This window comes from Berghia stephanieae, chromosome 1, assembly GCF_034508935.2.
Source record: "Berghia stephanieae isolate SIO BIC M18660-M18661 chromosome 1, UCSD_Bste_1.3, whole genome shotgun sequence".
NCBI lineage: Eukaryota > Metazoa > Mollusca > Gastropoda > Nudibranchia > Aeolidiidae > Berghia > Berghia stephanieae.
Window position 1 is genome coordinate 103,837,088 of NC_088360.1, and position 26,960 is coordinate 103,864,047.

Consider the following 26,960-nt stretch of genomic DNA (forward strand, 5'->3'; position numbering starts at 1 on the left):
TTAAGTCCGGTAATATCCTCAATGAATACGCGCTCTCGAACGGGTCCACCCCCTTACTTTGAGTAACGAGTGCCCAGTCGGTCGCGTATCCCAGCCTCAGAGAGTAAGTGTTCGCATATCGCTAATGTAGACATTAAACAACATTGCTGGGTCTCTAAGATCTGGCAGAAAGTACTTTGCGATAGACTAGCGTCCTATCCAAAGGGTATCCAACAGGTAGCAAACAATCGCTATAGGCCGGTTAACGCTATAGAAACCGGGATAAACTCTGGCTCCATGGACCCTATTGCTCTTAAGTGTTATGGATCATCTTTATCGGCTATGTGGTCCAGTAGTATAGATAGTATCGCTTGGTTAAGAAACTCACAACATTGCCATCCGGAAATATAACGGACGAAGACACAAAACTATGTGTAACCTTGAACGTCTATAGTCTTGTTAATACAGTTTAGTGAGAATTACTCATAAACATGGATGGCAAGGGAAAAACAAAAAACAAAAAACAAAAATTAACAAAACAACAACCAATAACATAGACCTGAGTGACGTCGACTTAGTTCTTTCTATAGATAGAATGCGCTTGTCCAAGGAGTTCACAACATTGCCATCCGGAAGTATAACGGACCAACACACAAACTCTGTGTAACCATGATCGTTTATAGTCTGGTTAATACAGTTTAGTGAGAACAACTCACAAACGCGGATGGCAAAAACAATAACAAAGGCCTGAGTGACGTCATCTGCATACTATCTATAGAACCACCAAGACATGATATATATATAGTTCGAAGATGACGTCACTCAGGTTTTTGTTATTGTTTTTTGCCATCCGGGTTTATGAGTAATGCTCACTGAACTGTATTAACTTGACCATAAACGTTCATGGATACACACAGTTTTGTGTGTTGGTCCGTTATACTTCCGGATGGCAATGTTATGAGCTTCTTAGCCAAGCGCATACTATCTATAGAAAGAACGAAGTTGACGTCACTCAGGTCTTTGTTATTGTTTTTTGCCATCCATGTGAGCGCTTGGCTAAGAAACTCACAACTTTGCCATCAGGAAATATAACGGACCAACACACAAACTATGTGTAAAATAATACAGTTTAGTTAGAATTACTCATAAACATGGATGGCAAATAACAAAAACAACTAATAACAAAGACTTGAGTTACGTTGACTTAGTTCTATCTATAGAACCACCTCGACCTGATATAGTTTCGAAACGACGAGTCCTGTTATATGAAGTATAATAAATGCCCTGACCAAAATGGGTCGTTAATACAAATTAAATGATGATGATGGTGCGGTGATGATGATGATGATGATGATGATGATGATGATGATGATGGTGATGATGATGATGATGATGATGATGATGACGATGATGCTTATGATGAAGATGATAATGATGATGATTATGATGATGATGATGAAGATGATGATGATGATGATGATGATGATGATGATGATGATGATGATGATGATGATGATGATGATAATGATGATGATGATGATAATGATGATGACACGTTGGGAGTCATCCCAATCTACCGATGTGTGAAGTAGGAATATTCTGCCTAAGATTAAAATACGAAAAAGTGTTCAGTCAGCGAATGACATTTACTGAGTCGTCGATACAAATAATATTATTATGATTGGATCGTCTCACGATTTTTAAACGTTTTCATTCAAAGAAAGATCGCATTCTAAATATAATAGCGTCGAATTCCGTCAATCCGATTATAAGCACTGAAGGTCGGCGGGGGATTAGTCAATCTTTATTATAACGGTATTGAAGGGATATGTTAATATGGATTTTAGTGTGTCAATATTATGTGAATATAAGAGTATGTATGTATGTATGTAGATTTGTTGAAGAGAAGGGAGATAGAAGAGATTGGAGGGGTGGGCGTTGAGAGAGAGAGAGAGAGAGAGAGAGAGAGAGAGAGAGAGAGAGAGAGAGAGAGAGAGAGAGCACACACATAGAAATAGAGATAGATAGAGAGAGAGAGCAAGAGAGAGAGAGAGAGAGAGAGAGAGAGAGAGAGAGAGAGAGAAAGAGAGCACACAAACACACACACACACACACACACACAGAAATAGAGATGAGAGAGAGAGAGAGAGAGAGAGAGAGAGAGAGAGAGAGAGAGAGAGCACAAACACATACACACACACACACACAGAAATAGAGATAGAGAGAGAGAGAGAGAGAGAGAGAGAGAGAGAGAGAGAGAGAGAGAGAGAGAGAGGGAGGATAAGGAACCATCAAAATCTTCAATATTTTACTTACCAGCCATGCAAAGTCAAATGGAAGTTGTATAAACGTTTCTGGGCTATCCAGAGGGTAGGTAAAATCATTATCGCCCAGGACCTTACTGGAGAAATTGCCAAAGGTACAAGGTCCCTGCAGGGACACCATATCCATAAACTCCTTGAGACAGATCCTTACATACGTCTCACAAGGGTCCTGGCATTCCCGTAGCGGTCCGTCTGCAGTGCCATCACAGCAGGTACGCAACGCTGTCTCCCCTTTCACATTCCTCACACTTTCAACCTGAAAAGTAAGAAAAAAAAAAAGGTTAAGGTTCAGGTCAAAATTTAAAGGTTTATTGTCTATTCGGCGTTTTATTTACATGAGCTTTAAAAAACCCAAAATAATTGAGCTTTTATATAGAGAAATATCCACTAAACGTGCTCAAAGCGTTTTACAAGGGTCCCTGGTCAACTGCGACATTTAACATTTAAGACGGGACATGACTCCTGTTAAGCGATATTACATTTTTTTTCGGACAGAGACAACGCTGTTAACGGTCAGGTACTCATTTTACACCTGAGTACGGTGAGAGAATGTGAGTAAAGAGTCTTCTCCAAGGACTCACCTATGCGCCGAGCGAGGCTTGAACCCAGGACCTTCCGATCCGAAAGCGAGTGTCATACCATTAGACCACATAGCCGCATATGACTGATAGCATGGCCCACTGTATCGTATCGTTTAACAGTTTTACGGCTTTAAAAAACCTTGAAATGCTCTTTGTAACAATTCATCGATTCCATTTTCATAATTATATAACCAGCATGCATTGTTAATTTGACGATTTTCAGTCCTACTTAGATATCGCCGTTTCAAATTATTAAATATCTAACACAAATCAGTTTCATAGTTAAGAATCGTAATTATACTTTCCCCTATCAACATTCTTTTGATATGTCAACTTTTATACATTTGAGAGTGTCAATTAATTGATAAACTAAACGCAAATGATATCCAATATCGTGCGTACATACATCATTTATTGTAAACAAATATTATGTTGGTTAGCTCCTACTCAATGAATTCTATATCTAGTTGTGCTTGGATAATTATAATTCTCGGAGCAAAAAAAAAATGTTTATAATTACGACAATAATACGTGTGTTTTATCATGAGGCTGTGTCGTGCCAGCAGTTTGTTTTCATACCGCTTCGACGCCAAATTATGACATCAATATTAAGAGAATAAATAAATGATTCATACTATCCAAGTGACCCCCAAAACTTCGAGGCTGACATGAAGAGAAAACCTTCTCAAAGTAACGAAAACATGCAGACAATAAAGGGTATCAACTGCAGCTATAATTCCTTGGTTGCCAGACCTTCGTTTTAAAAATTTTTTTTCATTGTCCAACGCATAGAAATTACCGAACAATCTTTTGGCACAGCCTCAAATAGAAGACTTAAAATAGCATTATTGTATCAGACCCTAACTAGTGTATTTAAATTTTTGAAAACGGGCTCCCCCAGAAAGCCTGGGATCTTAAAGATACCAGCAACATGTTCCCCACTAATCCACAATCGAAACAAATAAACATCCGAACAAAAGTTTGCTTTCTTTGTTTTTTAATTCCCTTTGTTTATTTCGTCTAAAAATACTCGGTTGGTTAACAAAATGCCAAGGAAGATGTCGAATTTTTAGAATTTCTCTAAAAATGCGAACAAAAATCCTTCACCTCTCAAATATAAACATCATTCTTGGACAATTTTTTTTTTTTTTAAAACCCATTTTCAACGGCAATGTATGGGGTAGATCCATTCATAAGCAGGTGTTATCTCACACAGTTAAAGCATGCTGGAAATAATCCAATAACATACGTCAATCCTTTCGACCAACCGTCACCTATACGGATCCATTACAAGCTACACTCTTTTGAGCAATTCCAGACTTCTCATAATGATGGTTATCATAAGATCCCAACTCAACTATTTTTGACGTTCATTACTTTTACTTGGCCTTGGTGTTGATGTTGAAGAGCTACAATAAAACCTCACTAAACCGTTGTCTCAGCCACTCTTCATCACAATGCCAACTTCGCTTATACCATAAGAATGGTGAGAAAGGATTAGAGAATATTATGTGTCCTACTGCGTCAATCTGGTTATTAAGTCGGAAGAATAAACGAGATATATTTTTTAAAACTGGGATTAAATTGAAATCAGAATTAATTAAGAAATTGAAGACACGTTTTGGTATTGGGTTCATCCGACGAGCACTTATTTGCAGGTCTGATAACCCAATTCCTTATGGGCCCATTGTTGTAATGGAAATCTAAAAAAAATAAAAATGACGCAAACTATTTTCCATTACAACAATATGTTATACTAGGCCTATAAGCGGATTCGAATGTGAGACCTGCATATATTAAAACGTTGGGTTCATCCCGACATGATACCAGATTTCGCAAGTCTCAGGTTTGAATGTTTTGCCTAGATAAGGGTCATTTTAATTGATCGATATTTGAAGGACGCGTTTTCTGGCCAAAATTTTAACATACGTGTTCCTTTTTTTCTTCAGAGTGCTGCAGCATGCCGATAACTATTTTTACCGCCTCCAAGTTCTGGTGTTATAACGGGGTTTTACTGTCCTTCACATAGAATGTTTGACTCTATAATATTATCACCGCGTCGGTGTACTAAATTACTTGTTTAGTTCAGTTCAGTTCAGATGAGTTCAGCTTAGGGCTTTTCGTCTTATCGTTATCTCACTCTTCCACTGTGGTTTCCCATGCATATTATTGTCTTAGTTGTGCTTAAATAAATTAAAAAATTGAGCTTTATATAGCGCAATATCCACTAAATGTGCTCAAAGCGCTTTACAAGGGGTCCTTGGTCAACAGCAACATTTACCATGTAGACGGGACATGCTGCCTGTTAGGCCATATTACAATTTTTCGGACTAAGACAACGCTGTTACTCATTTTACACCTGAGTACGGTGCGTAAAGAGCCTTTTCCAAGGACTCAACTATGCGGCGAGCGCGAGGCTCGAACCCAGGACCTTCCGACCCGAAAGCGAGTGTCATACCACAAGACCACATAGCCGCAATTCTCTAAATTCCTTCTCTACTTATGAATATAAAAGTTGCTGCTCAAACTCGAGGAAATAAATAACAATGTGAAATTGAATATAAGCTTCAATTCAATATACGAAAACAGATAAAATGGACGTTTCGGGTTTCTCCTTTATCAACAAAACAGGATGAATGAAACATTAAAGACGAATGAGATAATGTGGTAACCTTAACAACGGCACTTTCACATTATCTCATTCGTCTGTAGTGTTTCATTCATCCTGTTTTGTTGATAAAGGGGAAACCCGAAACGTCCATTTGATCTGTTTTCGTATATTAAATTGAAGCTTACATTCAATTTCACATTGTTATTTATCTCTACTTATGATTTCAGTTTATTTATTTTATACGTGTTCTATTCGTAGACAAATCTGATTATTCAACTGACACAACTCACTACATTAACTCTACAGTACTTTGAAAAACTCGATCTTTAAAATTTTAGCCAGAAAACACGTCCTTCAAATAATATTGATATCTAGATTAAAATGATCCTCATCTTGTCAAAAACTCTCAAACCGACGTGCATTTATTTGCAGGTCTGATAACCCAATTCCTTATGGGCTCATTGTTGTAATGGAAATCTCAACAACAACAAAATGACACACAATATTGTCCATTACAACATTGTTAACTAGGCCCATAATAAGTGGGTTCGGACTTATTGACCTTGGAAAAAAAGACCTTGTAACTCTGTCTTTCGGCTCCAGGGTCACTACAATTCTTGATATTACAGGCCAAAAAGTGGTATATCACATTTCACTCACCAACTGCCCTGTCCTTCTGGCTTACTTTAAAGAGAGAACGAAGTTGACGTTACTCGGGTCTTCGTTATTCTTTTTTATTTGCCATTAATGTTTATGAGAAATTCTCACAAAACTGCATGAACAAGACTATAAACGTTCAAGGTTACACACAGTTTTGTGTGTTGTTCCGTTATATACTAAAAGGAAAATAACGTTAAAAGTTTAATACCAAGAAATGCTTATTCACTTCAAAATATGTATGCTATACATACTTCCCCCCCCCCCCACCCCACCCTCTTCCATTTTTTAACAGCCTAACCCCACTATTTTGATAAATTTGTGTGTGTATATGTGTGTGGAAAATTATGCACTGAAGTTTGCACAGTTTAATACTTAAATAATGATGTTATCAGCTGTCGATATTATCACTATGGAATAATATCGAAGGCCCAATGATAATTTAATACTTCCGTACTCTGTAAAAATCACGTATTTTAAATTTTGTGCAGAAACCCCGTCCTTCAAAGATCGATCGACAAAATAACCCTTCCGCGAAGTCCCAGGTTTGAGAGTTTTTGATAATACGAGTCATTATAATCTATCGATAATTAAAGGACCAGTTTTCTGGCTAAATTTTAAAAAATAATATGCGTTTTCACCCCCAGAGTACGACAGAATAGCAATTAATTATTAAAATATTTCACAAATGCTTTTTTAATTTTTATCTTTACATCTCGTTCAGCCCGCACACCCGTTTACAAAACTTTTCAATGAGTAAAGGGGGATATTTCTGTACACTGAGAAAAAAAACACATTTTTAAAAAATTACGCCAAAAAATATTTTACTTCATAATATTATACGGATCAATTAAAATGGCCACTAACATTGCTCATACTCTTAAACTCGAGACATGTGTTTAAAGTTCTTGGTTAATTATTTTTCGTTGACAGCTTGTGCATAATAAATAATAATCTTAATTGATCAATATATTATGAAGTAAAATAGTTTAGCAATCTTCTTGCCAAAATTAAAATAAAGGTGTTTAATCAGTATCTACACGGGAAATTACTTTGTTGTCAACTTGAATGTCACAATATTTTAGGCTGCAACAGATGTGGCCCTACGCTACACACTCGCGACTATTATTCAATAAAAGATTAACAGGCGTTATAATCGTAATGTTAATTTTTATTTGAGTATAGTGAGATTACGAGTAAACTTTGCTCGTGTGAAGGGCTCGCCCAAAGATTAGGTAGATTTTAAAAATGATATCAAATTGCGAAAGTAGATTATAGATAAGTAATCAATAAATAACGTCAGATTTAGCAAAGTTCACATCAGAAATGAAAAGAGATTTCTATAGCAAATTAGATTTTTTTCATTAAAAAATATATGATTAAATAAATAAAGATATATAAATAGATAAATAAACAAACAGATAAACAAATAAATAGACAATTAGATAAATGATTAATTATTTAGAAACATAGATAGGCAGATAGATAGATTGATAGATATATAGATAGATAAATGGATAGGTAGATAGATAGATAGATAGACTGATGGATAGATGAATGGATGGATAGATGGATAGATAAATAAACAGATGGGTGGATAGATAGATAGAGAGATAGATAGGTAAATAGGTAGATAAAAATATAAATAAATAAAAAAATAGGTGAATAAATCATTTTATGAAAAAAAACAAATAAACAAACAATAAATAATTAAATAAACAAATAAATAGATGAATAAATAAATATATAAATAAATAAACAAATAAATAAAACTAAATAAATTAATCGTTTTTTTTAAACCAGTGAAACTGTTATAAACATCTCCGATTAGTAAGTTTAAAAAATAAATAAGTGAAATAGCCTTTCCCTGGGGTATGTCACCATGATGAACAAAACAGGGTTCGAACACCCGACTTCAATTTTAATAATAATAATAATAATAATAATAATAATAATAATAATAATAATATAATAATAGTATAATAATAATAATAAATAATAATAATAATAATAATAATAATAATAATAATAATAATAATAATAATAATAACAAGAATAATAATGATAATAATAATAATAATAATAATTAATAATAATATAATAATAATAATAATAATAATAATAATAATAATAATAATAATAATAATAATAATAATAATAATAATAATAATGAAGTTGACTAATAAATAAATAAAATAAAAATACTCTCATGAAAAAAAGGTTATATCTATATTAAAGAAAATTAAAAGTTAACATAATATATGCGTATATGAACCAATCAGACTGGGCAAAAACTGAATATGGAGGGAATTGGAACTATTCTTACCTGTAACTGAAATACTCCCGATCCTGTGGTACGTTCAACAAGCAGCAGCAAAGCGAGTAAATGCAACACCTCAAGCAGATAGGGGTGTTGCTGCAGGGGCGACATTATAGTGCAACAAGGCACCCCTGTCACGAGGGAGGTAGCGTGGAGTTTCTGCAAACATCCAACTGCCTGTACAGCATTGTCTTAGTCCAAACAATATTTTGTAGAAAGCTTTGCACACCGAAATTGATGACGATGACGACGATGAATAAAACGGTGCAGGAAACATCACAACCATTTCATTCCTGAATGCCCTTGCCTGCCGGACAGCAGGGCTGCACGAACTGCACTCCTTGAATAATCCGCATGCGATAAAATGCGCTTGAAAAGAAAATGACGATGAATTCCAGTCAAAATATTTCACTCCGCTTTATTTCGTCATAGCATCATTGTTAGGAACACATTATCATCACTTAGTGTGCTATTTATTGGCTGCAAAAGAACACATGACACATTATTTTACTAAAAGTACACCTTCACTTCCTACCTACAAAAATTAAGATAAAAAAAAAAAATCTATAACACAAAGATATACAATTTCCACAGTTTTGAACATATTCCATGTTGAGTTACTCCATGAGTTATATAGATAATTGGAACGACACTTTTTAATTGATATGAAAAGGGATATTTAAAAAAATAATGAAGTACACACTCGTTGCATATCCCGAATACGACACCCCGCATCCTAGGACAAACTCACGGCATTTCATTTGATGCAAGCTGACGCAAAGAAGTAACGCAATGGATTCTCTTTCTTTTTTATATATAGATAATGTAAAGAGCTATAAACGGATGACATATGCTGCTCTAACCTCTCTCTTAAATTAATACTTTAAAGGTTGCGATCTAAATACGTAACTTCGTCCTCTCCTTTGTACACACTACAAAAAGAAAGCTAAATATAAACGCACGTAGCAACTGGTAGTGTTGCAGATAATATAATATAATATTTGAGAACTGAATAAAATCTTTCGTTAAAAATATGCATAGACGAGAAGACTACTTTTAGAATGCATAATTATTAATAAAACATGGTTAGAAACAGCGGCAGATTATTACAGGAACTATTATCGCTGTGATGATAGATAAAAGTGATTTTCTGTTGAAAAAATTAATGTGTTGAAAATTATCAAAAACTGACGACAAAGAGATGAGGATTGGGTGGTTTAAATTAAATGTTTGGGAAAAGCTGGTTTGGTAAGAATTCACATGTGCATCTATAAGAAGAATGATAATATTTAACAAATGATAGCACATTGCACGTATTAATTTCAAGATCAAAATTTCCAAAGAGGAATTATGAAAACAAAGTGATAACAATGAATATAAAACAGTACATTTATCTAAGGCATTTTCATGTTTGTCACAGTTTCCATGCGCGTCATTGTTTTTTTTTTTTTTTTGTCGGCAAGGTCTTTATCGAACAGCATTTATTTTTTGTACGAATATGATGGCGATGGTAGTGATGAAGATAATGCTAATGATAATGATGATGACGATGATGACAATGTTAATAACAATAATAAATTATGATAATAATAATAACAATGATAATAATAATAATAATAATAATAATAATAATAATAATAATAATAATATTAATAATAATAATAATAGTAATAATAATAATAATAATAATAATAATAATAATAATAATTATTATAATAATAATAATATAGTAATAATATAATAATATAGTAGTAGTAGTAGTAGTAGTAGTAGTAGTAGTAGTAGTAGTAGTAGTAGTAGTAGTAGTAGTAGAAGTAGTAGTAGTAGTAGTAGTAGTAGTTGTTGTTCTTGTGGTCATAGTAGTAGTAAAAGTTGTGGTGGTAGTAGTAGTAGTAGTAGTATTAGTAGTAGTAGTAGTAGTAGTAGTAGTAGTAGTAGTAGTAGTAGTAGTAGTAGTAGTAGTAGTAGTAGTAGTAGTAGTAGTAGTTGTTGTTCTTGTGGTCATAGTAGTAGTAAAAGTTGTGGTGGTAGTAGTAGTAGTAGTAGTATAGTAGTTAGTAGTAGTAGTAGTAGTAGTAGTAGTAGTAGTAGTAGTAGTAGTAGTAGTAGTAGAAGTAGTGGTTGTGACAATGATGAGGATCAAAATAATGATGATGATAATAATAATAATAATAGTAATAATAATAATAATAATAATAATAATAATAATAATAATAATAATAATAATAATAATAATAATAATAATAATAATAATAATAATAATAATAATAATAATAATAATAATAATATAATAATAATAATAATAATAATAATAATAATAATAATAATAATAATAATAATAATAATATAATAATAATAATAATATAATAATAATAATAATAATAATAATAATAATAATAATAATAATAATAAAGATCATACATCCAGCACGCTGCTTATATATCGCATGAATGTTTATCCCCTATTTTTATTGTGCCGAAATCCCTCATAAACGCACGATTTGCTTAAACGCACGCGGCAACCTTTCTACAATAAACTTATTGACATTAAGCGGAGGATAAATGAAACGTTGGAAATGCAACAGATTGGGACATGAGGCAAAACATTCTCGGTTCTCACAATTCTCGATTTTTATTGCAAGACGATCGTTCTTTTCTTCTGAATAGGCTAATTTATTCTATTGACACAAGTAATGTTGTGTTAGCAAATGGTGTCACGGGGGTGATCAGGTGAATTCTTGCCATTCATTTGAATGCGCGGTCGCCGGTTGAAAAGGTAATTTTTTTTTTTTAAATACAATTTTTTGAAAGAAAAAGAGGATTAACAGAAAAAACTTAAAGATAGGAGGATATCTTCCCACGAATAACTAACTAATGTTCCTCAGAAGAAATTAAGTATTTTTCCATTGTATAGTTGTCTAAAGTATATACTCAAATACTCAAATGTTTATTTTAGGCCGTTGGCCAATAGTTATAACATCTCTCTGAACAAATTATTCTAACAATTATAACAAAAAAAGGGAAAACACACATAAGTACATATCTACCGACAAAAATAATTAGCACTCCAGGTCTTGAACTTTGTTTAAAATCTAAGATACTTGTAAATTTATGATGCAATGGCTCACTGCGTAAAACATATAGATATACTTTCAGAAACTGGAAGGCCAATTGATGGCGATGCTCGCAGCTTTCGTGAACTCATATTGCGCTACATAGATGCTCATGTATTTTCCCCTCCAGTCTGATCCTGGGATTGATTCAAATTATCTGGTGATTTTGAAAAATTACATGGGAATGGACCGTAGCGTAGCCTTCTTTAGATTATAGCCTGACATTTCCCTAAAATCCCGTCTCAATAAAAGGAGCCGATCACCAAAAGAAGGTGAAAAGTGAGATGTCGTTAGCAGAGCTCAAAGAAACAAATGATTTCATTGGTTGTACCATTGAATACATCTCATTTTCCACTTCTATTTTGGTGGTCCTCGCCCTGTATTGTGACGTAATATTTGGGACAGCGTCCGGCTATTATTTTACGAAGGCTACTGGTAGCTTTAGGAGTCCCAATAGCTCAGTTGGTAGAGTATTCGCTTCTAATAAAAAGGGACCGAGATCGATCCCAGATGAAGTTGAGATTCGTTCTGACCCCCTGTCCATCCAACTGTGATTGGATAGCTGGCTGGGTCTGTTAGATATGGCGGAAAGTACTTTGCGATAGATTCGCGTCTTATCCAACGGGTAGCAATCAATTAATTTTGTCCGTTTCACGCTATAGAAAACGAGATAAACTCCGGCTTCATTGGCCTAATGACTCTGAAAGACTACTTATTACAGTGTAGCTCTATGAATCACTACATCAAAAATATTGTGATAAATGCTCACAAAATTGGAAGGCCAGTTTGTTCGGTTGGTAAGCATGTTATTAGGTGGCAATGGGGTTGACGGATTTGCCTGTGTTCTATGTTGTTGAAGATTTATTTTAAAATTACTATAATCTTCCAGTAGGATGAAGAAGGGTTTTAAAAAAGTAGGCATTCCCGGTCATAGAGCCGGTGGAGACCGAGTTGATCTCAGTTTCTGTAGTCCTAAACGAACAACAAATGCTTGCTTCTCTTTGGATAAGACGCTAGTCTATCGCGAAATACTTTTAGCCGTATCTAACAGACCCAGCTAAACTTTGTGAAGAATGGACAGCGGATCAGAAAAAAAAACAACAACTTCGACTTCACACAGGATCCTTTTGCATGTGAAGCGAATGACATTTTTTTATATAGCGCAATATCCACTAAATGTGCTCAAAGCGCAATACAAGTAGTCCCTGGCCAACAGCAACATTTAACATTTTGGACGGGACATGACGCCTGTTAGGGGATGTTACAATTTTTTTTTTTTGGACAGAGACAAAGCTGTTAAAGGCCAGATACTCATTTTACACCTGAGTACGGTGAAAGAATGCGAGTAAAGAGCCTTCTCCAAGGACTCAACTATGCGCCGAGAGAGGTTCGAACCCTGGACCTTCCGATCCGAAAGCGAGTGTCATATCACTAGACCACATAGCCGCACTAGCGAACGCTCTACCAACGGAGCCTTCGGTACCCCTTGGGAGATGAAGATGCCAGACCTAAATTCCAACAGAACCCGGAACGTGCCAAACCCGTTAAATGTGAATGGAGTGCCCGAGGCCAAAGTTACTTCTCAATCGAAGAAAAAAATCGTTTAACCTTCTCCTTACCAACTATAGGAAAATCGTCACATTCGTTACGATGCAACCAATATTTTTTAAAATTCAAATTTCTTTTGTGCATCATAAAATGTACAGAAAATTAACAGTATGTTGTAGAGTATGTTTTGCTAAAGAAATTATGTATCACAATAATTTTACTGCTATTATGTCTGAGTGATAAAAAATATATGTTTGTGTTAGTTGGGTGTGAAGTTTTGGGGAAAATCCTGAAAATGGATGGTAAGGAAAGAGTTAACGTAGGTCTATGAAAAGTGAAAGGAAAGAAACAGGAATGTTTTGTGTAACCTTTTTATTGATAGTATGTATTTAAGTAAAACACTCGCCAGATGAATCGAACATGACACAAAACTGTGTGTGACCTTAAACGTCAATACATCATAGTCTGTTAGAGAGAGCTAATCACCCAACTGGCGTTGGAAATTTATAACACGAAACTGAAGCAATTCCATCGCAAAAATAAACAAAAACAAAAACTAAAAGAAAACTCTCAAACCTGGGATTTCCAGAGAGTATTTGAAGGCGGAGGTCCCAGGCTTGAGAGTTTTTTGCCAAGATGAGGGTAATTTAAATCGATCGCTATTTGAAGGAAGGGTGAGTTTTCTGGCCAAATTTTTAAATAATATGTGTCTTTCCAGAGAGCGGCATTTAACTGGTTAACCTTAATTTATCACTTATGTGCTCATATTGGCAAACGTATTACATGTCACAGACCTGCCTTCTTGGAGTTGGGAAAAAATCGTAGTTTTCAGGGGTAATAACACAGAAGACATTATGATTACCATTAAAATTCACAAATTTGTGTTTAAATACATTGAATCAATGCTTTATATTTCTTTATATACTAGCTCTGGAAACAAAACTTTGTTTTATAGTAGTTTATTGAATTAAAGATCTTTATATAATTGTCAATTAGGACCAAAAAATTCGTATTTCTACGAAATTTTCGTAGTAGTAAGCAGATCTGATGTCGATTGTAACCAGGCCAAAACGGCATTATGTCGGGGTCAACCGGATACTTAAAATTCAATTTTAGTTTTAGGTTGAACGTGTAAGATTTAAATTAAAATTATTGCACGCTTTCATTAAAGAGAGTGAGTCAGTTTTTGAAACTTAAAAAAAAAACCAACATGAATTTTCTTAATCCTGATCACGTTGACTTTCAATTCAATTTTCTCCATCATGTCGATCCCGACGTAACACCAGATTGCCATAGTGGGTCACAAACTCATTCGACTTGCTAATCAATCAACTGACTGACAGTGTCATCAATTAAATTTTAGCCAAAATGCGGAAATAGAGAGTGGTCTCTTGTGACAATTTCGTCTTAACAGTAGGAAGAACTGAACCAAGTATTTACCAAAAAGTCACTCACCCACTCTCTAAATTGTGACCATTGCGTCTTAACAGCAGGAAGAATTGAACAGTTGTTTTAACTAAATTTGAAACGTGATAAAAGAATTACCCTTGTTAATTTTACGATAGATCCCAGCACTAGATAAATAAAGTTATGCTTCCTTAGTCTCAGTCACAGTTACTCACTCTTCAAAATTGAGACAATTTCGTCTTAACAATAGGGAGAATTGAACAGTTCAATCTTAACTAAAATCGGAACGGAGCAAAACTTCCCTTGATATTTTTTTTCAGAAGATCCTAGCAATAGATAATTAAGTAATGCTTTCATAGCCACAGTCACTCTCCACTATCCAAACTGAGACATTTAGTCTTAACGAAATGCTTCCGTGTAGGCGTCAGTTTACGACAGGATGTACGTCGTCGTAGTATTAGTTGTTGTTGTTATTGTAATCCCTCCGGAACAACCCTTCTTTTGTTGATACAGGTCGTATCAGATCATGCACCTATGGCCCGGAAGTTTCAATTAAACTACGTAGTGTGGGTGTTATTGTGAGAAAGGCATCAATCTTGTTTTCTCCGTAAACTTATAAGCAAAGTAGGATCCCTGTATTCTACGGGAGTGACTTTGTTATGGTATGGCTTGATTGATATCTCGTAACTATGGGGCTGACGAATTTATTTATCCTTGATATGAGGATGTCCGGTATCAGGATGGGTTGTTGTTGTCCATGATTATGGAATCTGGGGGAGTTTTAAGGAATTTCAGATGTTTACGGATATGACTAACATCCGGTTGTGTGGGTAGAATTTTGCTTCGTTTGCTTGATTTTTGCCTATAAATGCCAGAGTTTTGAGCAGTTTCTTCAGACCACTCAGCGGAGTCTTTTAGGCTCATTGTCTCAAAAGAGACCAGACAGCGGAGTCTTTTAGGCTCATAGTCTCTAAGCGATAACCACAGCGGAGTCTTTTAGGCTCATTTGTTTAACTCTTGTGTAGAGTTGGATTAAAGTCTTGTGTAGACTTTGTAGTGCTCAAAGTTCGAGCTGAAACACGTTTTGTGTTAACTCTTGTGTAGAGTGTGATTTAAGTCTTGTGTAGACTTTGTGGTGCTCAAAGTTTGAGCTGAATCAAGTTGTGTTATAACTCTTGTGTAGAGTTTGATTAAAGTCTTGTGTAGACTTAATTTGTGATTTCAATAATCTGTTCGGCTCTGGTGAGATTTTTGAATAATATGTTGCGATTACAATTATGATTGTGTTTTGATATCAATATCATAATATCACTTTAAATTTTGATTCTCAATTAATTAATCAGATAATGAAATTAATTGTGTAATATATTCTTGTTGTAAAGAAAATAAGCTTTTCTTGCTATAAAGCATTATTATTTCATATCTACAAAGTAAAGCAATATTAATCAACATTAATAAATTGATTTGTTAAAGTAAAATAATATTTACTCACAAATTAAGTGAGTTCGAATATAGATAGAGTTATATTCGTATGATTGTCATATTATAACAAAATCATTTTCTTTCTTTAAAGTGAATGAGCCGTTGGAGGCTGGGCTTTAACAAGCCAACTTTAGGCTATACGCTCATAGCTTGACCCTAATAGAAACTGAACATTTGCCTGTTTTATAAGTTACCTGTGAAGAACCATTTGCTTATTTTAATATCAGAACATTGAGAAACAATTGATCTGTTTATGAATACTGTGAAATCAGAACAATTTCAAGAAGAGACAAATTAACAATATTAGAACAACCTTACAGTTTTTGTTGAATATCAAGGACACTCTTTTGGCTTTCTTCTACACGTCTGGATTGTGTTTAGTTAGTTAGTTAATTATTAGTTGCCTGTATGACTGTGATGGTTGCAACCTATCTGTGAGATTGTCTGATGTGGTAGCGGTTTGGTAAAGTATTGATAATTAATTGATTTAATTATATATTGCCATATCGCTTTCATATCATATTCATCATCACATCACCTCCATCAAATTGTCATCCATCTATTTGATTTCATACTTATTACATCTATCATTTCATCTTCATATCTCATAATATCTTTGTTATATTGTAATAAAATATATCTTCATTTAGCTTCAAAACCTTTATCAACGTATTGTGTTTGGTTATTGATCGGTGTCGTAGCTTGAATATAGCACACATAAACAAGGTTGCAAACTGCGCTACATAAGCATTCGGTTTACGTGCGCACTTTGTGACATAATTTGGTGTCAGAAGTGGGATTCTTATTGTTGTGCATTCAAGAGACATCGCGACCAAAGAATTGTTGAGACAGGTTAGGGAGTTGTTTGAAACTTGAGATAGATACTATCTTTGAGCTTAAAGCAAATTGGTATCCATTTAATGGTTATAAGACTGTCATTATACGCAAGGTGTAATACAAGTTATTCTGGTAAATTTCACTTGTTCGGTTCTAAGTTGTCAGTCATCTGTCATCGTGATACGGATCACTGACTTAGCGCGCACGCTGTACTCGCGCTGTAAAGCCTCCATTGTCCCCCCTCTCCCTGTTGTATGGAACGAAGGTGGTTGTTGGGGTAATTTGATTCTGGGTGAAGACATTTTGTTGATTCTGTGTAAGATTCTGGGTGAAGATATTTTGTTGATTCTAAGAAAGAATCTGGGTGAAGATATTTTGATTCTGAGAAAGAATCTGGGTGAAGATATTTTGTTGATTCTAAGAAAGAATCTGGGTGAGGATGTTTTGTTGATTCTAAGAGAGAATCTGGGTGAAGATATTTTGTTGATTCTAAGGAAGAATCTGGGTGAAGGCATTTTGTTGATTCTGTGTAAGAATCTGGGTGAAGATATTTTGTTGATTCTAAGAAAGAATCTGGGTGAAGATATTTTGTTGATTCTGAGAGAGAATCTGGGTGAAGATATTTTGTTGATTCTGAGAGAGAATCTGGTGAAGACATTTTGTTGATTCTAAGAAAGAATCTGGGTGAAGATATTTTGTTGATTCTGAGAGAGAATCTGGGTGAAGACATTTTGTTGATTCTAAGAAAGAATCTGGTGAAGATATTTTGTTGATTCTAAGAGAGAATCTGGGTGAAGATATTTTGTTGATTCTAAGAGAGAATCTGGGTGAAGATATTTTGTTGATTCTAAGAAAGAATCTGGGTGAAGATATTTTGTTGATTCTGAGAAAGAATCTGGGTGAAGTTATTTTGTTGATTCTGAGAAAGAATCTGGGTGAAGATAGTTTTTATGATTCCGTGTGGGGAATCTGGGTGAAGCTATTTTGTTGATTCCGTGTGAGGAATCTGGGTGAAGCTATTGTGTTGATTCCGTGTGGGGAATCTGGGTGAAGCGTTGGTTCCGTGTGAGGACCTGTATTAAATCAGTTGTTTTGACTCTAATATACGTCTATATTAAGTCAATGTTTTGATTCTGTGTAGGAATCTGGGTGAAGCGTTGGTTCTGTGTTAGGACCTGTAGTAAATTTGTTTTGATTCTATATTTGAGTCTATATATAGATCAATGTTGAATTCCGTGTAGGAATCGGTATTAATTGCCTGTTTTGAATCTGTTTTGGGATCTATATTGACCGCATATCGTTAATAAGGTTACTTGTAATACCACTTATTCTACGTGAAAGTAACATTTACGGCAACAGTGTCGATAAACATATTGAAGTTTGTTTATTTGAATTTGAATTGGTTTGATTAATTGTCCTAGAGATGAATGTGGAAAGATTAATTAAACCTGGAGAAAAATTGGAGTTAAGGGGTGAAGATCTCCGTGCTTGGGTGACAGCCCAGTTACAAGAAGATGAAGAGAGAAAAGAGAAGGAGAGAGAACGTGCCAAAGAAGAGGAGGAGATAAGCAGAGCACGAGCTCAAAGGCAAGAAGCTCTGATGGAGAAAGAGCTTGAACTGCTTAGGTTAAAGTCGGAGTGTCAGGCTTCCTCCAACAACGACAGTATGACAAGTGACATTCGATCATTTACTCATGCTCCCACCGTTAAGAGTCCTCGACTTCCATGTTTTGACGAAAACAAGGTACATGAACCACCGAAATGCATGACACACGGCAAGGTGGAGTTGAAGTGTGGATGTGTGATGCCGATGTTGTCTGTCGAAGGAAGGGACAACAATGAGCCCGAATAATTGTCGAGATCGATGTGATCTTGAGGCATTTCGTTGATCTAACTAAATGTTGTACCAAATTTAGTCTTAGGGGGGAGATATGTAACGAAATGCTTCCGTGTAGGCGTCAGTTTACGACAGGATGTACGTCGTCGTAGTATTAGTTGTTGTTGTTATTGTAATCCCTCCGGAACAACCCTTCTTTTGTTGATACAGGTCGTATCAGATCATGCACCTATGGCCCGGAAGTTTCAATTAAACTACGTAGTGTGGGTGTTATTGTGAGAAAGGCATCAATCTTGTTTTCTCCGTAAACTTATAAGCAAAGTAGGATCCCTGTATTCTACGGGAGTGACTTTGTTATGGTATGGCTTGATTGATATCTCGTAACTATGGGGCTGACGAATTTATTTATCCTTGATATGAGGATGTCCGGTATCAGGATGGGTTGTTGTTGTCCATGATTATGGAATCTGGGGGAGTTTTAAGGAATTTCAGATGTTTACGGATATGACTAACATCCGGTTGTGTGGGTAGAATTTTGCTTCGTTTGCTTGATTTTTGCCTATAAATGCCAGAGTTTTGAGCAGTTTCTTCAGACCACTCAGCGGAGTCTTTTAGGCTCATTGTCTCAAAAGAGACCAGACAGCGGAGTCTTTTAGGCTCATAGTCTCTAAGCGATAACCACAGCGGAGTCTTTTAGGCTCATTTGTTTAACTCTTGTGTAGAGTTGGATTAAAGTCTTGTGTAGACTTTGTAGTGCTCAAAGTTCGAGCTGAAACACGTTTTGTGTTAACTCTTGTGTAGAGTGTGATTTAAGTCTTGTGTAGACTTTGTGGTGCTCAAAGTTTGAGCTGAATCAAGTTGTGTTATAACTCTTGTGTAGAGTTTGATTAAAGTCTTGTGTAGACTTAATTTGTGATTTCAATAATCTGTTCGGCTCTGGTGAGATTTTTGAATAATATGTTGCGATTACAATTATGATTGTGTTTTGATATCAATATCATAATATCACTTTAAATTTTGATTCTCAATTAATTAATCAGATAATGAAATTAATTGTGTAATATATTCTTGTTGTAAAGAAAATAAGCTTTTCTTGCTATAAAGCATTATTATTTCATATCTACAAAGTAAAGCAATATTAATCAACATTAATAAATTGATTTGTTAAAGTAAAATAATATTTACTCACAAATTAAGTGAGTTCGAATATAGATAGAGTTATATTCGTATGATTGTCATATTATAACAAAATCATTTTCTTTCTTTAAAGTGAATGAGCCGTTGGAGGCTGGGCTTTAACAAGCCAACTTTAGGCTATACGCTCATAGCTTGACCCTAATAGAAACTGAACATTTGCCTGTTTTATAAGTTACCTGTGAAGAACCATTTGCTTATTTTAATATCAGAACATTGAGAAACAATTGATCTGTTTATGAATACTGTGAAATCAGAACAATTTCAAGAAGAGACAAATTAACAATATTAGAACAACCTTACAGTTTTTGTTGAATATCAAGGACACTCTTTTGGCTTTCTTCTACACGTCTGGATTGTGTTTAGTTAGTTAGTTAATTATTAGTTGCCTGTATGACTGTGATGGTTGCAACCTATCTGTGAGATTGTCTGATGTGGTAGCGGTTTGGTAAAGTATTGATAATTAATTGATTTAATTATATATTGCCATATCGCTTTCATATCATATTCATCATCACATCACCTCCATCAAATTGTCATCCATCTATTTGATTTCATACTTATTACATCTATCATTTCATCTTCATATCTCATAATATCTTTGTTATATTGTAATAAAATATATCTTCATTTAGCTTCAAAACCTTTATCAACGTATTGTGTTTGGTTATTGATCGGTGTCGTAGCTTGAATATAGCACACATAAACAAGGTTGCAAACTGCGCTACATAAGCATACGGTTTACGTGCGCACTTTGTGACTTAGTCTTAACCGAAGGAGAATTGAACAGTTCAGTCTAAACTAAAATCGGAACGGAGCAGAACTTCCCTTGATATTTTTTCGAAAGATCCTAGCAAGAGATAAATAAAGTTATGCTTTCATAGCCACAGCCACTCATCCACTTTCCAAACTGAGACATTTATTAGTCTTAACCATAGGATGAATTGAAGCGTCAAGTCTAAACTAAAATCGGAACGGGACAGAAAAAAATTCCTAGTTACATTTACAGAAGATCCCAGCACGAGATAAAAAAAAAAATAGTTATCTATGCTTTCATAGTCACAGTCACTCACTCACCCACGCTCCAAAGCCAATCCTTCGCCTTTTCATTACATTCATTTTTTTTTTCTTATAATACCATCCATCCCAATAATATTGATATTCCTTTATCCCACTTGGCTGCACTCTGTTTTATGGCTAAAGTTATAACAATGTGTCCACTACTTTAGAGATGAATGGAAAACCAGGGTTAATAGCGCGTTTCCATAAAGGAATGGCCACACGATTTCCTTTTTCTATTTAGCCAAAGGGAAAAAGTGTACTATTCAAGTTGCTAATAAACGTTTCATTGGCCATAAAACATTGTTCAGGCTTCTGGATGGGTGCTCCAGACTTTTTGTTCCTTATGGTTTATTCCATGTTATTAATTTCTACTCATGGCTGATAGTGATAGAGAATCTCGAGTTTGCACTAATTTCTGAACAGCGATCATTCTGTCGAATGCAAACATGCGACTGTTGACAAAAGACATTAAAATATTTTTTTACAAAGACGACTTTGAAATTGCTACAGAATTGCATTGACCAAGGTTTTTGTTTTAAAATGTTATTCTTGTCTTAATTCGGCTTAATAACTAACGATTGTCAAATGCTTTAGGTTTCCCCTGTCAACAAAACATGATGAATGAATCACTCAAGACGAATGAGAAACGAGAGGACTGGTGTAAACGTACACCTCATCTGTCCTCGTTGATCAAAGTGAAGCTCCCAAACTCCATTTGATTATTGTTGGTCATTTATTTATTTGAGTTTTAAGTTCAAGCAGTAATAATTCGACCAAGCTTGTCCTCAATGTATTGCTTATTAAAAGCGGTGTTGTATTACAAAAACGCCTTTGACAAATTTCAAGTTTACACATCATGTAAAAAAATAGTCCCTTCGACTTTTGGTAGTTTTTGACAAGATGAGGGTCATTTTGATCGATCAATATTATTTGAGGGATGAGTTTTCTGGCTACAATTAGTAGAATGTAGGGGGTTTTTTTTCTTTAGTACGACAGTACTTTTCTTATATAGTGAGAAGCAATAAACATTTATAATACAGCCGTGGGTATACATTTCGTTTCAATTTTCCTTAACTAAATATTTTTACATCATTCAAAAAGAGCAATGAGAATTTTTACGATAATATTAAAAGGCATTAACATAAAATCCAGTAGGCCTCCTTGTACTGGCTTTTTGGATATTGTATTAAATATCCGTTTGTCTTTTAAAATGCAGATAATAGGTTATGTGATTAACAGTACCAGTTTATCTGGTAAAAAAAAAAAAAAAAAAGAAAATTATTTACAAAGTCATTTGAAAAATACAGGGGAAAAACTACAGATGTCCGCTATTCGAAACCTCAGTGACTGTCCCTCTTGTGTGATGTCTGGGGTGCAAACTTTCCCTCCATAAATAGAAATTAAAAACAATGTGAAATTGAATCAAGCTTCAATTTTAATATACGAAAACAGATTAAATGGACGTTTCGGGTTTCCTCCTTATCAACAAAACAGGATGGTTGAAACACAACAGACGAATGAGATAATGTGGCTGTGGCGTTGTTAAGATGAATAAACAACAACATTGTTTGAATGGTCACATTGTTATAATTCATTTCTTCGAGCTTCGAGCAGCAACATTTACATTACTCCATAAATAGAGCAGCGGAAAAACTACAAGTTTACGTGTTCTACTCAGACCCCTAACATCACTCAAATGGGGCAACCACGATAATTCCAAAAAGGGGAAATCTGTTGGGGGGGGGGGGGGGGGGATCTTTACAAAAGTACTTTCCCACCTTGTTTTACACTGTAAATGTAATATTTATACTCATAAGACAGAGTAGTAAACTTGGTTGATGTAAAATCACGTCAAGTCAATATTTTCACTATCTACATACAATTATTTTTTTGGTACATCTTATTTTTTTAAACATAGACCTAAATAACATTTTTATAACAAAACGCTGTGAAATTAATTAGGAAAACAATCAACACAATAATTGATGATGCGTGCAAAATATTTAAACTTTGGATATTCTCTATTCAAGTCCTCTCGCTGAAATGAAAAAAAAAAAAAAACAGTTGGAGGAATTCGGCTGAGCTAGTTTTTTAAATTTTATTTTATTTCTTCTTTTCTCCCCCTCCCTTCCCCCCCCCCCCCCTCTCCCCCTGCCCTCTGATTGCCAAAGAACTGATAGAAGCTGAGTTGACTTTTTATAATATGCCTATTCACACTGCACGCCGATCACTCGAAGCTATGGGTTAACCAGTTAACTGCAACACTCAGGAAAAACTCGTATTTTAAAAATTTGGCCAGAAACTCATCCTTCAAATATCGATCGATTTAAACGACCGTCATCTTGGCAAAAAACTCTCAAACTGAGATTTTGTGAGGTCACAGGTTTGAGGGTCTATGCCAAGATGAGGATCATTTAAATCGATCGATATTTATTGAAGAACGAGAATTTTGGCCAAATTTTAAAATACGTGTTTTTTCCAGAGTACGGCAGTAAACTGATTTAATATCAACATAGCAGCGAAGAACATTTCAATAGTCTGGGATTTCGCATGACTTTTTCAGCATTATCAATTCAATTTTAATCTACCTTTTATAAACCCTTTGTATTTCGTGTCATATAGCTCGTTAGAAAAACTCTATACACGTTATAGCGGAAGATCGAAGAGTAAGAATATCTGGAGGTAATAACTCGAGGTAGTCTTCCAGTTACGATGAATATGTCTTTCAAATCCGTGATGTCGTACTTGAAAAAAAAAAAATCAACAAAAAACAAAAAACAAAGCAAAAACAAAACAAAAAAGACATAATCAAAATTTTGGCCATAAAACTCGTCCTTCAAATATCGATCGATTGAAATGCCCCCCATCTAGTCAAAAAACTATAAAACTTAGGACTTTATTAAAAAGACCATCATCTTGTTTTGACTGAGATAAGGGTCATTTTAATCGATCGATATTTGGAGGACGAGTTTCTGGCCAAAATTATAAATACGTGTCTTTTCAGAATGAATACGGAGTGATTTTTGATTTGATCTGAACCAAGGAGCAATTTACAATTTTGTCTCTGGACGATCATTTATTTAAAGTTCAATAATTCTAGAGAAGAGTGTGCTGAATGTCTGAATAAAACTGATGATTGAAAATATTTTTTATTCGTCGTATTGTCATAAACATCTCCTATTCATATATATTAGTAGCTTTTTTTTTGGTAGTTGTAATATATACGTATATATATATATATATATATATATATATATATATATATATATATATATATATATATATATATCAAAATTGGCCGCAATACTTCAGCAAAATAAGGATATACTATACATACTGGAGTTAGAGCTCTAAAATATATATAGACTATGGCTAATTCATAGACCGAAATGATTTGAATGCGTTTGATGGTTAGAATTTAAAAAGCTGGAGGTACAGTCCTGTCAAATTTCTAGCATCAAATTTAACTACAATATTATTCTCAATGCGGCGAAAAAGTAAAAGCTTTTATGTCGTGAAGTCCCAAGTTTGAGAATTTTTTACAAGAAGAAGGTCATTTTAATCGTTAGATATTTGAAGAACGCGATTTCTAGCCAAACGTTTAAATATCTAAATGTTTTTCCAGCATGAATAATATGGAGAAGAGTAAATCCCAAGTCCTTCACAGCACGTACAGCGTAGGTATTAGATTATGAGTGTTATTAACATCATTATAGGGTTGGGAACGCAAGCAAGCCAGACATCTGAAGGGTGGTACGCCAGACGTAAGTTCTAACCACTAATTCTATTTTCCTTGTAACAAGATACCCCTGAACTGACCACACAGCGAGAATGTTCCAGAATATAATTTTTTTTTTCCCCAGACACTCCTCAACTTGTGAATTGGTGTTCTCATTTGTCTGACAGGCGTTGATTTGAGGAACATGTTAATGGCTTCTGCAGAAGATAGCACCTTTGAAATTACATTTGATTTAGGCATTAGAGCTTCGATAACACTTCAACGAAATGGTAGCAATGACTATGAAAAATGTTTTTTCTCTTTTTGAGGAAATTTTTTGTCTAATATCAAAGCCCTATCTCCACTGAGTAAATTTTTTTTTAATTTTGAAAATCCATTCATAAATAAACAAGTTATGCAGTTTCAAAGGTGTCATTTATTTGGATGACCCGCAAAGAGGAAAAAAACGCGAAAATATGGGACGCTTTTTCGGCATTTTTTTTTTCGACCTTTGGTTGTATCTTGCGTAATAAGTGGATTAAAATATTGAAACTTGAAGAGCAAATTAGGATAGTGTTTTGTAAAATACGGGAAAAGTACTCGTCATATTCATATGAAATTTTACAACCAAAAAGAAGAAATGTTCATGTATTACCTTGTCAGCGACAAAACCTCCACGCCCGGTAGTTTTAGAAATATTTTACTCCAAAGAGTAAAAATCTATTTTTAACGGTCTCTTGGTAATCGCACGAGTTTTGTCGCTTGACATAATCTAAAATGACCTTTTTTCTAACTGTGTGCCAACTTTCAGTCATATTCATCGATAAACAGCGTCGTAATTAATTTTTTAAAATAGCATGTACGAAACGGCTTCGTCCCATATTTTGACGCGAATTCGGGCACTTCGTGAGCGAAAAAGAGGCCCGAAGATTTGTGCGGGATAGTCATTGCTACGAAATGGGCTTTAAAGGGTTTTTAAAAATATACATATACATTGGGACTAGAAAATTATATTTAATTTTAATTAAATTTTGTTGCAGCAACTTGAAATCTGTCAAGATATAAAACAATGAGAGTTGACTATAACTCAGGCTCTCGTCCAACCGAGTCATCGATCAATCACATGATTTGTTGCTATCCAACGATTGGATATTTCTTAATAAATGTAAACCCCCCCCCCCCCCCCCACTTCTTTGTTTATGAAAATTGTCAACATGCCAACAGATAAAACTGAACGAAATGACCTATCGTAATATTTGATATTTCGAAAACTGTGAACACTTTATTATGTAGGTCATAATGAGCATATTTTGCAATGTGACCAATGACTCGAACACATGGTAAAATAATATAGATCGTCCCCATTCACATGCAGACTGTTTTATGAGAGGGTGATTAAATTCTATTTCCACGTATAGATATTTAATCCATGTCGTTATTTATCAAGCATTATCTTACTGACATATTTCACAGTGTATAATAAAGTTGTATAAAACATTTACACCGTATAGGTTACTATAGATTAGAATATCGACCGGGATACAGTGTATCCGAGGACAGTAACTTCAATTTATAATGATAATATAATTATCGATATAATAATTTATGAACTCTTTAGATTTTTGTTTTAATCAAGTTTTATTTCCTCCAATGAGTTGTATTTGGAAAGGAGAAAATGTTATCTCTTATGTGTGGTTCAAAACCGTGAAAAGAGATGGAGCTTTTACTCGTACAGGTCTGAGTGAGGCTCGAAAATCTGTGAAAAAGGCTGATTTTTTTTTTTCTCTGGCCTTTTTCCTTGTACATGTGGTCTATCGCAGAGTATATTATTATGTATCCTTCAATGTATTCCTGAACTGAACTTCTCCCCCTCCTCATCCTCCTAATTTCCTTTGTTGGATAAATAACACTATGCAAATCTTCTCTCAATTTTGAATTTATTGCCTGTGCTAGTTAGACAAGAGAATCTGAACCAATTTTGAAGTAAAGTAAACCTCACTGGGGTGCCGATAGCTCAGTTGGTAGAGCACTCGCTTCACAAGCAAAGGGACCGAGATCGATCCCGGTGCAGTCGATTTTTTTCCCCTGATCCCCATGTCCACACAGCAGTGATTGGGTAGTTGGGTCTGCTAGATCTGGCGGAAGTACTTTGCGATAGACTAGCGTCCTATCCAAAGGGTAGCATAGACTAGCGTCCTATCCAAAGGGTAGCAAGCAATTGCTATTGTCCGTTTCACGCTATAGAAACTGGGATAAACTCCAGCTCCACGGGCTTCGGAAGGACTACTTAA

The 26,960-nt window shown here is 34.7% G+C and overlaps 1 protein-coding gene across 7 annotated transcripts in view; it reads right to left on the reverse strand.

Annotated features, from left to right (window-relative positions):
• Positions 1-26,960, reverse strand: part of LOC144962627 (protein jagged-2-like) — a 105,354-nt gene that overhangs the window by 54,665 nt on the left and 23,729 nt on the right. For 5 of the 7 annotated variants that reach the window (XM_078895728.1, XM_078895729.1, XM_078895723.1 and 2 more), the window contains exons 2-3: positions 8,479-8,952; positions 2,296-2,559 (exon numbers count right to left, since the gene is read on the reverse strand). In XM_078895728.1, coding sequence (XP_078751854.1) covers positions 2,296-2,559; positions 8,479-8,583 — 369 coding nt within the window. In that variant the 5' untranslated portion in view covers positions 8,584-8,952. Of the gene's footprint in view, positions 1-2,295; positions 2,560-8,478; positions 9,227-26,960 lie in introns of those variants that run through there. The other 2 variants (XM_078895724.1, XM_078895727.1) reach the window with 2 other exon arrangements.